Source organism: Moschus berezovskii, chromosome 20 (genome assembly GCF_049115385.1).
Source record: "Moschus berezovskii isolate FMDL1 chromosome 20, NW_MosBer_1.0, whole genome shotgun sequence".
NCBI classification, from domain to species: domain Eukaryota; kingdom Metazoa; phylum Chordata; class Mammalia; order Artiodactyla; family Moschidae; genus Moschus; species Moschus berezovskii.
Genome location: NC_142479.1, coordinates 69,515,783 through 69,531,113, shown reverse-complemented (window position 1 = coordinate 69,531,113; position 15,331 = coordinate 69,515,783). Strand labels below are relative to the sequence as shown.

The 15,331-nt window shown below is 53.0% G+C and overlaps 1 protein-coding gene across 4 annotated transcripts in view; it reads right to left on the bottom strand.

The window, feature by feature from the left end:
- Window positions 1–211: 211 nt before the first annotated feature.
- Window positions 212–15,331, bottom strand: part of SLC39A11 (solute carrier family 39 member 11) — a 289,985-nt gene continuing 274,865 nt past the window's right edge. For all 4 annotated transcript variants that reach the window (XM_055408696.2, XM_055408697.2, XM_088829378.1 and 1 more), the window contains exons 8-10: window positions 8,644–8,742; window positions 5,953–6,111; window positions 212–1,845 (exon numbers count right to left, since the gene is read on the bottom strand). In XM_055408696.2, the coding sequence (XP_055264671.1) occupies window positions 1,767–1,845; window positions 5,953–6,111; window positions 8,644–8,742 (337 nt within the window). In that variant the 3' untranslated portion in view covers window positions 212–1,766. The remainder of the gene's footprint in view (window positions 1,846–5,952; window positions 6,112–8,643; window positions 8,743–15,331) is intronic.

The window sequence follows — 15,331 nt, the reverse complement described above, 5'->3', positions numbered from 1 at the left end:
GATAACCTTCCATTAAATTCTTTGCCTAAGTAAACTGGAGTTGGACGCTGTTGTCTGCAACCGTGACTCTAGCTAGCCCTTCCCACCTGAGCTCTTTTCTTTGCTTCTCCTGGTGATGGGTAGGGCAGATGCTAGGACTAACTCTAGTTAGCTCTCTTATCATCTACAGGAAAGAGGCAGCTTTGAGAAGGACTGGACATAGCACAGGTCATCCACAACAATATCCCCTTTATTGGTATTAATCACAGTTATGAGGTCTTGTCCATCAGAAAGAAGTCTGCATTATGTAGAAGTCTGTTACAAAGACATAAAAACACCCATATGCCAACCACCAAACCAATGAATCTCCACCAATCAAACTTCCGAACGTGTCTTCAATGGTGATCATCAGTGCTCTGTAAGAACGTACATAGACCCAGCACAGGGCATTCCCAGAGCAGTGTACGCACCCTTGGAAGCGATGAGAAATGTCACCCTGGGGTGGGCCTCGATCACACAGCACCGTAACACCTGGCTCTTGGGTTGCCCGCCTTGTCAGCAGAACCCACTCAGGGTCCCCTGGGCACCTTTGACCAGCGAGAACGGCAGGCCTCAGCTATGTTTGAAGTAGACAAGATATGCCACCCCTGCAGGAGAAGCTGTGTGTATATACCAGGGAGCAGACTGGCTTCAAGTCTCATTCAAATCTCATTCTTTAGGGGTCATTTTAGAATGATGACTTGGCTAAAATTTGCTTTAAAGGGGAAATGTAAAAAATACCTCTTGTTATTCTACCCTTCTTCCTGTCTCATCCTGAGTTTTCTGACCCAAATCCAGTAAAACAGCTTAGGAGGTCTGGGTCAGGTTACAAGTTACCAAATCGTCAAAGGAGGAGGACCCAGTGCAGATTCTTGTATCACTTAGACGAGCGTCAGTGACCCCCCTCCGTAAGTCAATGAAGGGGTTGAGTTCTAGCAGTTTCCTGGTGTCCCCAAGGCTCTTAGAAAACTGAAGGCTGTAAGCTTATTAACACGCACGTCTGGGGGACTTGGAGACCCTGGCAGAGTGAGCGGCTCTTGGAGTCTAGAGAGAGCGGAGGTCTCTGATCGAAGCGCCACTCTGTCCTCGGTTCAAAGGGCCCCTGTGCATCCACAGCTGTCCTGATTCCCTTAACTTCGACAGTGCCAATCTCTGCCTTCAGAAAAAGAGAGAAAAGACCGGCTGATTTTCTTTCCTTCGTCTGCGCCTCCTTCCACGCAACATCCCCCGTCAGGGAGAAAGAGGAAGGTAAGTTCCTCCCTGGGTTGCTTTGTCCATGATGCTCCTGTTCCAGTCTTGATGGACAGGATCAGCAGTAAACGAGCGGGAAGGACGGATGAAGGCTGTCCTGGCCTTTCTGAGTCACTAGGCAAAGATGCTTGGGAGACTTCTCTCTTGCTTCTGGAGGTGACCTTGAGGAACTTCCTTTGAGTCTAGCGAGGGCGACTGGAGATACAAAAGATTTCCCTGATCTGCGTGTCCTTGGTTACCCCATTGAAGAAAGATCCTACATAGCGGCCAAGCAAAAGTCTGTAGTTCTGTGCCTGCTTGAAATTCCAAATAAAACCACTATCTCCCTCAAAAGAAATCTAAAAAGTGTCGTATTTTAATCAGCGTCAATCAAGGTAACGAGATGAAAAAGGAGAGGAAGGAAAACGCTCGGATGTGAAGAAAGAGGCTGGTCCTGCCGAAGCCAACGGTGGCCGTTTCCTCGTGCTGCCTTTCCCGGGGTCTGAAGCCTCTCGGCACTAGCCCAGACCAACGTCCAACGACATCATCACCACGAAGCCCAGGATGGAGGCCCAGGACGCCAGTTTCCCGTTACCACTAGGAGGGAAGGGAAGGCAGAGAGTGAGACCTCGATGCAGCAGGGGACAGCGTCCAAGCTGACAGCATCCTCCGCAGTGTCCAGTTCCGAGAGAAACACACTACTCCTATTCACAATAATAGTAATATAATAATATTGACTTGGGATTAACAGATACACACTACTATATATACAACAGATAAACAGCAAGGGCCTACTGTAGAGCACAGGGAACTATATTCAACATCGTGTAACAACCTACAATGGAAAGAATCTGAGGGACTTCCCCAGAGGTCCAGTGGTTAAGATGCTGCCATCCAAAGCAGGGTGTGCAGGTTCAATCCTTCGTTGGGGAACTAAGATCCCACACAGTAGAGGGTCCAGCCAAAAATCAAAATAAATAAATTTGGTTTAAAAAAAACTTTAAAAAGAAAAATCCAAAAAAGAATATCTAAATATGTATAAATGAATCACTTTGCTGTACACTTGAAACCAATACAACATTGTAAATTAACTATACTTCAATTAAAAAAAATAGCAATATTGACAAGCGTGCATGCTAAGTTGCTTCAGTTGTGTCTGACTCTTTGTGACACCATGGACTGAAGCCTGCCAGGTTCCTCTGTCCATGGAATTCTCCAGGCAAGAACACGGGAGTGGGATGCCATGCCCTCCTCCAGGGGATCTTTCACACCCAAGGATCAAACCTGTGTCTTTTATGTCTCCTGAATGGGCAGGCAGGTTCTTTACCATTAGTGCCACCTGGGAAATCCCCAATAATGACAGTTCAGTTCAGTTCAGTTCAGTCGCTCAGTAGTGTCCGACTCTCCGCGACCCCATGAATCACAGCACGCCAGGCCTCCCTGTCCATCACCAACTCCCGGAGTACACTCAAACTCATGTCCACAGAGTCGGTGATGCCATCCAGCCATCTCATTCTCCGTCGTCCCCTTCTCCTCCCGCCCCCAACCTTTCCCAGCATCAGAGTCTTTTCCAGTGAGTCAACTCGTCGCATGAGGTGGCCAAAGTATTGCAGTTTCAGCTTTAGCATCAGTCCCTCCAATGAACATCCAGGGTTGATCTCCTTTAGAATGGACTGGTTGGATCTCCTTGCAGTATAAGGGACTCTCAAGAGTCTTCTCCAACACCACAGTTCAAAAGCATCGATTCTTCAGCGATCAGCCTTCTTCACAGTCCAACTCTCACATCCATACATGACCACGGGAAAAACCATTGCCTTGACTAGACGGACCTTGGTTGGCAAAGTAATGTCTCTGCTTTTCAACATACCATCCAGGTTGGTCATAACTTTCCTTCCAAGGAGTAAGCGTCTTTTAATTTCATGGCTGCAATCAGCATCTGCAGTGATTTTGGAGCCCCCCAAAATAAAGTCTGACACTGTTTCCACTGTTTTTCCATCTATTTCCCATGAAGTGATGGGACCAGATGCCATGATCTTTGTTTTCTGAATGTTGAGCTTCAAGCCAACCTTTTCACTCTCCTCTTTCACTTTCATCAAGAGGCTTTTGAGTTCCTCTTCACTTTCTGCCATAAGGGTAGTGTCATCTGCATATCTGAGGTTATTAATATTTCTCCCAGCAATCTTGATTCCAGCTTGTGCTTCTTCCAGCCCAGCATTCCTCATGATGTACTCTGCATATAAGTTAAATAAGCAAGGTGACAATATACAACCTTGACGTACACCTTTTCCTATTTGGAACCAGTCTGTTGTTCCATGTACAGTTCTAACTGTTGCTTCCTGACCTGCATACAGGTTTCTCAAGAGGCAGGTCAGGTGGTCTGGGATTCCCATCTCTTTCAGAATGTTCCATAGTTTATTGTGATCCACACAGTCAAAGGCTTTGGCATAGTCAATGAAGCAGAAATAGATGTTTTTCTGAAACTCTTTTGCTTTCTCCATGATCCAGCGGATGTTGGCGATTTGATCTCTGGTGCCTCTGCCTTTTCTAAAACCTGCTTGAACATCTGGGAGTTCACGGTTTACATACTGCTGAAGCCTGGCTTGGAGAATTTTGAGCATGACTTTACTAGCGTGTGAGATGAGTGCAATTGTGCGGTAGTTTGAGCATTCTTTGGCATTGCCTTTCTTTGGGATTGGAATGAAGACTGACCTCTTCCAGTCCTGTGGCCACTGCTGAGTTTTCCAAATCTGCTGGCATATTGAGTGCAGCACTTTCACAGCATCATCTTTCAAAACTTGAAATAGCTCAACTGGAATTCCATCACCTCCACTAGCTTTGTTTGTAGTGATGCTTTCTAAGGCCCACTTGACTTCACATTTCAAGATGTCTGGCTCTAGGTCAGTGATCATGTTATCGTGACTATCTTGATCGTGAAGATCTTTTTTGTACAGTTCTTCTGTGTAGTCCTGCAACCTCTTCTTAATATCTTCTGCTTCTGTTAGGTCCATACCATTTCTGTCCTTTATCGAGCCCATCTTTGCATGAAATGTTCCCTTGGAATCTCTAATTTTCTTGAAGAGGTCTCTTGTTTTTCCTATTCTGTTGTTTTCCTCTATTTCTTTGCATTGATCACTGAGGAAGGCTTTCTTATCTCTCCTTGCTATTCTTTGGAACTCTGCATTCAGATGCTTATATCTTTCCTTTTCTCCTTTGCTTTTCGCCTCTCTTCTTTTCACAGCTATTTGTAAGGCCTCCTCAGACAGCCATTTCGCTCTTTTGCATTTCTTTTCCATGGGGATGGTCTTGGACCCTGTCTCCTGTACAATGTCACGAACCTCCGTCCAGAGTTCATCAGGCACTCTATCAATCAGATCTAGTCCCTTAAATCTATTTCTCACTTCCACTGTATAATCATAAGGGATTTGATTGAGGTCATATCTGAATGATGTAGTGGTTTTCCCTACTTTCTTCAATTTAAGTCTGAATTTGGCAATAAGGAGTTCATGATCTGAGCCACAGTCAGCTCCTGGTCTTGTTTTCGCTAACTGTATACAGCTTCTCCGTCTCTGGCTGCAAAGAATATAATCAATCTGATTTCGGTGTTGACCATCTGGTGATGTCCATGTGTAGAGTCTTCTCTTGTGTTGTTGGAAGAGGGTGTTTGCTATGACCAGTGCGTTCTCTTGACAAAACTCTATTAGCCTTTGCCCTGCTTCATTCCGTGCTCCAAGGCCAAATTTGCCTGTTACTCCAGGTGTTTCTTGACTTCCTACTTTTGCACAAGTAACTTTTATTAGGGTGATTCATGGGGTCGTGGAGAGTCGGACACGACTGAGCGACTGAACTAAACTGAACTGAACTGAACCATGGTGGTTCAGATGGTAACGAACCCGCTTGCAAAGCAGGAGGCCTGAGTTTGATCCCTGGGTTGGGAAGATTCCCTGGAGAAGGGCATGGCAACCCACTCCATTATTCCTGCCTAGAGAATTTCATGGACAGAGGAGCCTGGCAGGCTATAGTCCATGTGGTTGCAAAGAGCGGGACACGATTGAGAGACTAACAGTACATGCCAGGTAAACGAAACCATGTAAACTCTGAGGACCCACAGATGAGATCAGTTCTGTTATCATCCCCGTTTTCCTGGTGAGGAAACGGAGGTCTGGAGAAGTAACTTTCTCAAGGTCACCTTGAAGGCTCTGGAATCCATGCTTGAATAACAAACAGCTGCAGTGACTTCCCGAAGACATTATGTCACCTGACCTTGTAAACCAGCCTCAAAATCATTCCTCTAGGAAAACTGACAGGAAATAAAGGCAAGGGTCCCCCTTCCCTCTTCCCCAACACCTGGCCTATAGCTGGAAAATAAAGACCTGGAGGTACAGCTGTGGTTAAAGAGCTCACCTCTCCCTCTTTCCAGCCCCAGTAAAATCTAGAGAGAGAGAAAGACACAGAGAATATACAACAGTCCTCTGTGTATTGGGGGTGGAGGGCGGGGCTTGATATCAGGTCTTCCGACTCTCCACCCACCTGCCTGTAACTGCTCTTTCGGTTTCAAAGAACCCAGCGGAGGAGAGGGTGGAGATGACCTTGGGAAGGGGCCTGAAGAGGTGGAGGTGAAGGAAAGAGGGGCCAATAAAGGCAGAGCAGATGTCGGGGGAGGGCTGGGATGGAGACCAGGCCGGGCGGGGACGGGGCGGCTCTCACCTGATCTGGGCCTCGGGGATGATGTCATCCATAATCACGTAGACCATGGCGCCGGCCGCAAAGGCCAGCGCGTAGGGCAGGATGGGCTCGGCCAGCACCACCGCGAAGGCGCCGAAGACCCCGGCCAGAGGCTCCACCATGCCGCTGAGCTGCCCGTACCTAGGAAAGAACAGACGCGTCCCCTCCGGGAGGCTGGGGCGGACACCCCGCGTGCTCCGCGGGCTGCCTCAGCTCTGCCAAAGGGATGCATTGTCCTCCAGGTCAGATCCTGCATCGCTGGGCAAAACCACTTCATGTGTGTTGTTTTTATAACACCACCTGCCTGCTTTCCCAACTCCCTATTATTACACAGTCACCATAGACACCCCCTCCCAGGTTTATTTTAAGAGTTTTAAGTTTCCCACATTGTCTTTTTAAAATAACAGCCTTATTGAGATAGAATTCTCCTACCAAATGGCGCACCCACTGAATGTGTACAGTTCAGTGGTTTTCAGTGTATTCACGAGGTTGGGCAACAATTTCCCCACAATCCAATTCCAGACGATTTTCATTACCCCCCAAAACAAACCTCATACCCACTGGCAGCCCCTCCCTGTTTCTTCCTACCCTCAGCCCCTGACCACCGTTAATCTACTTTTTGTCTCTAGGGATTTCCCCGCTCTGGATGTTTCCTATAAATGGCGTCAGACAATAGCTGATCCTTTTTACTGGCTTACTTCAAGGCGCATCCCTGTTGTAACAAGTGGACTTCCTCCCTTTGAAGATTGCATAATATCCCATTGTAGGGACACACTGCTGTTACACCGCCAGTCATTCACCAGCTGAGGGCTACGTGGTCCTTTGAAGGTTAGAACACAGTACGAGGAGTGCTGTGGACACTTCCTAAGGACTTGGGTTGTGCTTGGTATGTTTGGGGGTTCCAGCCACAATGGCACCCCTTCTGAAGGAGCCACACCCGCCAACCCCTGCCTACAGGGTGGACCTACCTAGCTGGGTATACAGTGAGGGCCTCTCCCCACAACACCCCCTCCTTGGATTAAGGTGAGATTTTTCCTTTGGAAAACACCCTTCATCTGAGGGTGTCTGGAGGCTGGAATCCCACGAGCTCTATTAAAACAGCAGCCCCCATGAGCCCTGAGAATTCAGTGCCAGGAGAGAAGCCCAGACGTGAGCCCCATGGCTGAGCGCCACCAGCAGGAGACACCTGTATGGGCCGAACACCAAAACACAAGGTGCTGAGACATCTTTCCCACTGTTCCTTCTGTGGGCATCTGGCCCCAAGCCTCAGTCCCTTCATCTGTAAAATGGGGGTGACTGACAACCTCTCCTCCTGCCCCCACCAAGAGGACAGGCTAGGACTGTGAATTCCCAGCAGCCAGTCCCCCGCTTGCCCTGACCAGAAACAGCTGGAGGGCATGCGGGAGACACCGCCTGCACCGCAGCATCCTCAAAGGAGCCACTGCTGCCTGCTCCATGCTTGGAGCACCCTCTGCAGCTCTTGAATGTGTCTGGTTAAACAGAAACTTTCATCTCGGGGTCTGGACACTGCGCAGGTGCCTCTTCCCTACCCTCCGGAGCCCTGGACCTTCTCCTGTATGAGATGAAGGCTCTCAGGTGCAGGGAACTGACGTTTGACAAAAACCTCTAGGGTCATCGTGCTCTGCTCTTCTCTCCAAAGCTCTGTTCTGTCATCTCCCGTGACAGAGGAAGAGATGATAACGATGGAAGTAAAGTGATTGACCTATATGCAAGAACTTGTAAGTCTTAAGACCCTATAAAACGGAAGTTGCTTTTTAACTGTTGCTAGCAGTCCTGGAAAGCTCTCAGCCAACATTCTAGAGTGGCGACTGCTTTAACCAAGAGGCGTCCTGAGGCTCGGGGCCCTGTGAGCTGACAGGCAGAAGAAACGGCAGCCTGGGCACCACCACGTGAGGAGCTGACCATCTGACACTCTGGGCCCCCGGGCCCCTCCTCTGAAGCCTGGGGACGCACCTTACAGGTCATTGAAAAGGTAAAAGTCGGAAACAGACTGTAAAGCCCTTTGTTCAGTCACTTAGTTGTGACTCTTTGTGACCCCATGGACTGCAGCCCGCCAGGCTCCTCTGTCCATGGGATTCTCCAGGCAAGAATACTGGAGTGGGTTGCCATTTCTTCCTCCAGCGGATCTTCCCAACCCAGGGATGGAACCTGCGTCTCCTGCATTGGCAGGTGGGTTCTTTCCCACTGAGCCACCTGGGAAGCCCCAGAAAGCCCTCTGGGGATTATGAAAACATCAAGTGTGAGCACCACGGGCTTCACCTGCCCAGATGTTGCTGAGAGAACCCTGGCCCTCACCTTGATGAGGGTCATGATGGGAACTGGTGTGATGACCCTTGGGGACAGACTGGGGTGAGTGAGCCTACCCAGGGCTTGTGATAGGGCCAGTGGATGGCAGAGCTGCCTCGGGTCTTCCCACCAGCAGGGGAGAAAACCCCACCCTGAGTGGGCGTGGCTAACCCTGGAGGGCTTTTGAAAATAGGAAACAAGGCTGAAGGTCAAGGGATGAGCCTTGGGGGTGCAGGATCCAACCAGATGTCTGGTGCTTCTGGAAGCTCCAGATTCACTCCCGAAGAGAGAAGCCGGCTGGAGGACTGCCCTGAGCTCCACCGCAGACCGGCCCTGGCCCCTGACGCCGGCGTCTGCAGCACTTACCAGAAGGCTCTCCAGGTGGAGAATCCAGCCCCTCGCAAAGGCAGGCTGACAGCGAGGCCCTCCGGGAAGTTCTGGATCCCAATTCCAAGGGCTAAATTCCTGAAAGACCAAGAAGGAGCATGAAGGGCGGACATCCAGAGCAGAGCACCCAGGCAGATGGGGCCCAGCCTCTGAGCAGCGCCCTCTCGCAGCGTCAGAGGCGCGGGTGGATCCCTGTGATGGGGGAAGGACGGGGAAAGGTTAGAGCATGAAGAGGAGGGGACGAGGATCCTCCCCGCTTCACGCCATCCCGGGGCCCTGGAGACGCTCAGTGTTGACGGACGTTACAGCACAGCTCGGGGCACGCTGGCTGGGTGTCAGGAGAACCCGGGTTTGCCTCTTACCCACACAGCTCTACACAAGCCACCTCACTTCCACACCTCAGACCTCATACAGAACACGGAAGGGGTCACGTGGGGTTAACGACATCCACCATGTGACCTGATTCCCTGCCTCTATGGGGTGGGCCCTTCCCTTATGGCCTGAAGATGGACAGGTCACATTTTTGTTCAGAAGCAACTTCAGAAACGGGACAAGGAGGTTCAGACGCAGACTGTTATGGGGACACAGATCAGGGGCTGGGCTGGGCTTCCCCGCGGCCTCTGCTCACCGGTCTGCCGCTAACACTGCACTTCTGGGGGCTCTGGGGAGCTCACCGCGACCCTCTGCCCTCCTACCTGGGTTCTGTGAATTGGTCATTTGGTTGCAGCCAAGCCTGGAGAGCCTGCTTTGCACCGAAACCAGGCATTGGAGTGGAAGGGAAGGGGAAACAGAGAGAGACAGGACAAAGGTACTCCGTGATCCTCGGGGAAACCCCCCGGCACCCACATACACCAGGAGCCCTCATTCGCAGGCAGCAAGCGACTGCAACGAAGCTGAACGTCCACCGGCAGAGGACGGAACGGCACACGGGAGGGAAACCAGGTCAGGCTGAATGCAACGGGAAGGCAGTCTTAGGGTATCTCCCCAGACGAGACTCCACCCTGGCTGGACAGCTCCACAGGGCAGCCCTTCCACCAGAGCTCATCTGATCACTGAAGGTCTCCAGGGTTTGAGACGTGGGTGCCACTTGGCAAAAGTGCTGGACCGTGGCCCGAGGGAGTCGTGGATGGACTGGATGAAAGAGGGAGACTCCGCCGTCCCTTGGCTTTCTGGTCAGCTTGCTCGCGTCTGTCTACCTTGCTGCCAGTGGGCGTCCGCCCATCAGCTCTGGGCAGCGGCCGGCTTGCCCTGTCCTCCTCGCCACTCAGACCTGCAGGCGGCGCAGCAGTGAGGTGTCTGCGGCCGATGCAGGAGACACAGCAGACGCGGGCTCGATCCCCGGGTCAGGAAGCTCCCCTGGAGAAGGAAACGGCAGCCCCCTCCAGTTTCCTTGCCTGGAAAATTCCATGGACAGAGGAGCCCGGCAGACTACAGTTTACGGAGTGACACGGTTGGACACGAGCACGCACATGCATGCAACAAGGTTTTTTTCAATGAGGAAGGTCACGGTGCCTGTCCAGGCCTTACATCCCTTGTCTGAGGGCACTCTGCGGCTGACTCGCGGTCCCAGGCCATCACCTGTCCCCCTCGTCCACAGGCAGGCACAGGACTCACCCCAGACCTAGTCAGGGAGGGAGTGGCTGCCCCATGTCGCCAGTGAGTCAGACGTGGGGCTCCATCTGTTCAAAGTCCTCCCCATGACTTGGGACTGACTGCAGCCATCAGTCAGGCGGGCAGCTGTGGAACCTCCACCTCTACACCCTGCCTGGGAGCCACCGTCCTGATAAGCGGCACAGAAACCCCATTCTTCTAGGCCTGGCCAGCCATGTTCCCGGGGCCCTGCCCCGTCTCCGGCACAAGGCTGCCAGCCCAACCAGGTACCGCACCCTTGGGATCCTGCTCACACCGTGGAATCGCTCCTGAGTGCAGCTGGACTCCTTTAGCCACAGCAAGGGCTGGACCACAGCAGCTCTGCCCTCCCCACCTTTGTATCCATCCCTTCTTAACCTGGCGGCCCTCTGCACACACACGCTGGGGCATCAGGTTCCTGTGGACGCTGTGTCCTGGGCGTCTGTGGGGGTGACCCAGTGGAAAGGCTCAGTCCCCTCCACACTCTCTCTTCTGCTTCTCCACTTGCATCAGTTCAGGAATTAACCACCCCTGCCCCCGCACCAGGGGGAGATTCTGAAGAATGATGGGGTCAGGCGCTGGGTCTGTAGACTTGAGGAATGTGCTAACAGTGTTGACAGCCACTGGCCTAAGAAGCCATCAAATGGGAAGCTGACGGCGAGGACAGTGGCCACGCCCACTTCCATCTCAGGAGCCCCTACCCTGCTGGGAGCCAAGGACACCAGAGGCCACTTGTGACCACGTCCGATGGCCTGCAGACTGGGGTGGGGGTGCTGGAGGGGATCTTGGGAAACAGCAGGAGCATCACAGGGGAGGGTCACTGAGGACAGAGGATGCGTCGACAAAATTGATGGGGGCTTCCCTGGGGCTCAGTGGTGCAGAGCCCGCCCGCCAATGCTGGGGACACTGGTCCAATCTCTGGTCAGGGACGATCCCACGTGCTGTGGGACACCTAAGCCCGTGCGCCACGACTATTGAGCCTATGCTTTGGAGTCTGTGCGTCAAAACTACTGAGCCCATGCACCCTAGAAACTGCTCTGCAACAGAGAGTGTTAGTCGCTCAGTCGTGTTCAACTCTGCAGTCCCGGGACTGCACCCCGCCAGGCTCCTCTGTCCATGGGATTCTCCAGGCAAGAATGCTGGAGTGGGTTGCCATTTCCTCCTCCAGGGGATCTTCCTGACCCGGGGATCGAACCTGTGTCTCCTGCGCTGCAAGCGGATTCTTTACCATCTGAGCTGCCAGGGAAGCCCAGAGAGGCAACAAGAGAAGCCACCGCGAGAGGACCTTGCACCACAACCAGCAAACAGGCGGCGCAGAGTGAAGACCCAACACAGGCAGGAATAAACGTGACAGGGGGTCATGGCCACCGTGCGTCCAGGTGCGAAGGAGCAGCGGGAAGCCGGGGCGCAGGGAGTCAGGGCTCCCTCCTCAGAGCTGACTTAGGAGCAGCAGGGACCTAGCCTGGCTGGTGGGACAGGACACCGTGAGAGCGTCCACAGCCCGGTGATCTTTCTGACCTTGCCCAGATTCCTCCTCCAGCTCACACTCCTCACCCTTCCAGATTCTGTGACCTCCGGGTCAGAGCCAAGGCTGGAGACAGCGGCTGGTAGCCAGCGGGGATTCGCTTTTCAGGAGTAACTCCAGAATCCAGCACTGGGCCCCAGCCACGTGCGAGAGCTCATACACACACACACACACGGAACATGGAGAAGTCAGGAAGGGCCCCACCTCTTCCAGGAGTTTACAATCTAATGGAGGACGAAGAGACCCACTTACAAATGACTCCAGGACAGCATCTGGCCAAAGGCCATGAGAGAAGCAGAAAGCCCATGGAGAGAAATGATTCTGGCGGAGAAAGGGATTCTGGAAACCCTTCCTGGAGCAGGTGACATTCCAGGTGGACTTTGAAGGATGAGAAGCCTTTCAGGATCTAGAGCGAGATGGGAGGTGCTTTTCCATCAGGAAGAATGGACAATGCAAGCAATGTGAGATTTTAGGGCGGGGCGGTCCAGGCCCACCCTCTCTCCCCTGCCCCAATTTAAAGCCACAGGGCACAAACAAGAGCAGAAAACGCTCTGGAGTCAAGGCCCATCTCTCCTTGGCATCATCTTCTAAGACTCCTCCTTGTGCAAATAAGCTTGCTGGCTTTTCAGGACAAATGCCTCAGCTCTGCCCCTGGGGTCTCCCCAAGGGCCAAGCCTGAGGTTCCATCCCAGGGTCTCCACCCATCTCTGGAGGCTGACCCCTGTGCTGAATGAGAGGGTTCCCTTGAAATCCATGCCTTTGACGTCTCCACTCAATCCTTTCACTTATGAATGTTCTCTGGTCGTCCTTTGGTTAAGACTCTGAGTGCTTCCACTGAGGAGGGTGCCAGTTTGATCCCTGGTCAGGGAACTAAAATCCTGCTTGCCATGTGGCCAAAAAAAACAAAAGCTTCTGGCCTTGAGCTTGGGGCAAGCTCTTGGCAAGTGTCGGCAGCAGTACAGACCCCACTGCAACAACCTGCAGCCGAAACCGTCTTGTCTGTCGTTACCACGCCCATTGGAGGGAGACTAAGGTCCTCTGGCTAGAATAATCATCTCTGCCCATTTATGGAGTGTTACTAAATGTCGGGCGTGGTTGGAAGCATTTTGCGTGTAGCGACACACTCTGTACTCACAACTACCTCCTAAGTGTTTTCTACCATCATCACCCCCATTTCACAGATAGGGAAACTGATGCACAAGGGGGTCAGGTGACGTGTCCCCAGGGTGACCCAGCTGGGAAGTGACAGAGGAGACCCGTGACCACTGCTCCACATGCCTCGTGTGTTTGGGCCTCACGCAGACCCGTCAGAGCAACCTGGAGAGAGACGGTTATCTGGGCTCCAGGCCCCAGCGGAGGAGGAGATGCTGCCTCATGCCTCCTGGACCAGTGAGCTGAGGCTCTGGCTCACTCTGGCAGTCAGGGAGCAAAGGCCTGATGGGGGTGATATTAACCAGAGACCTCCAGGTAGAGGGGTCAGAACGTCCCACCTACAGCAGGCTTCTCCTCGATCTGCTGCTCTGGACACTGGAGGCCAGTTCCTTGCTGTGATCAGAGACCTCCAAGTAGTGGGGTCAGATCATCCCAGCTACAGCAGGCTTCTCCTCGACCTGCCGCTCTGGACACTGGAGGCCAGTTCCTTGCTGTGATCAGAGACTCCAGGTAGGGGGGTCAGAATGTCCCACCTACAGCTGGCTTCTCCTCGACCTGCTGCTCTGGACACTGGAGGCCAGTTCCTTGCTGTGATCAGAGACTCCAGGTAGGGGGGTCAGAATGTCCCACCTACAGCTGGCTTCTCCTCGACCTGCTGCTCTGGACACGGGACCAGTTCCTTGCTGTGAGCGCCCATCTGGGGCACTGCAGGATGTGCAGTGGCATCCCTGGCCTCTACTCGCCGAGGCCAACAGCTTCCCTTCAGTCAGGACAACCAGGAACATCTGCAGACGCAGCAAAACGTCCCCCATTGAGAACCACGGAACAGAGTGAGCACGCTTAGGTGAACTGCTTTCTCCACAAACACGTGAACGCCTGAAACTGCCAGACTGAACAAGAAAGCCGCCCGACCACGTGCATCTCATTTGAGCGTTGCCAGGCTCAGTGGAGGGGACCCTCCTAGGAACGTTAGCTGCAGCAAGACAGATTCCTGGGATTCAAGGCAAAAGCAACACCTGAGAACCGCTGGGACCCTGATTCCTTCTTCTGGAGGCAGTAACTTCAGAACCACAGCGCCGCATGATTCTGGGGGCACACTGTGTTCTCAGTGAATAGCGCCCCCTGGAGTTGTGCAGTGGGATATTTCTGCTTGAACCCCAACACAGACTGTGCTCAGCGTAGGGATTACTTTGGCTTCCCTGGTGGCTCGGTGGTAAAGAATCCACCTGCCAGTGCAGGAGACACCAGTTCGATCCTTGGGTCGGGAAGATCCCCTGGAGAAGGAAATGGCAATCCGCTCTAGTATTCTTGCCTGCAGAATCCCATGGACAGAGGAGCCGGGTGGGCTGCAGTCCACGGGGTTGCAAAGAATCGGACACGACTTAGCGACTGAACAACAAACAGGTTGTTTCTGGGGTTGCAGGCGAGGCCTCCTGGGGAAAAGGTGGAGAAAGTCACGGTTTCTCTGAAAATTGGCAAGTGAGCCTCCCTGCAGCCCGCAGACTGGCTCTTCGGGCTATGTTCTCTGGCCGGCTGATTATGAAAGGAGACCGGCATATTCCTGACAAGCCCTGCTTCACCTCGGCTTTCAGATCCTCCCAGGAGTGATGAGCGTGTGTGTTCTTGCGTGGCAGGCCCTTACATACGGTGGTGATTGTTATCATCCTGCTGTGAAAGGCCTGATTGTTCAGGCTCGGCGGTGACATCACCGGCTTCCCACTCGGGCTGCTTGTCGAGGTGTTTGATGAGCCTGCAGGTGGGAAGGGGCTGGGTGCTCCCCGCAGGGCTGCCCGGCCCTACCGGCTCGGTGGAGCTGGCTTAGCACGCAAGGGATCCTCCCCCACCCCTTCTTTCTCTTCTGGGAGGCTTACTGCCATGGGCTGGAGTGATGAGATGACCCATCGGTTCCCTTCAAGTCGGCCGCCCTCCCTGAAGAGGGCTGGGAGGAGCCCCAGGAAGTCAAGCCACAAGGCAGGGTGGTGTCAGCGGGTGATTCAGGCCACCTCTGCGCACCTCTCCTTGTCAGAAGACAGAGGCGCCTACAGCCGGCTAGTTGAGCTCTACTCCCTGAGAGATGCCTCAGGGACCTTGACCAGCTAAGTCTCCCAGCAAGTCAGTCAAATGAATGCACAGGACAGGTGTGAGGCCTTGCTGTTGCTGTTTAGTTGCCAAGTTGTATCTGACTCTTTTGTGACCACCATGGACTGTAACCCGTCAGGATCCTCTGTCCATGGCATTTTCCAGGCAAGGATACTTGAGTGGGTTGCCATTTCCTTCTCCAAGGGATCTCCCTGACCCAGGGATCGAACCCACATCTCTTGCTTGGCAGGTGGATTCTTTATGGCTGAGCCACCAGGGAAG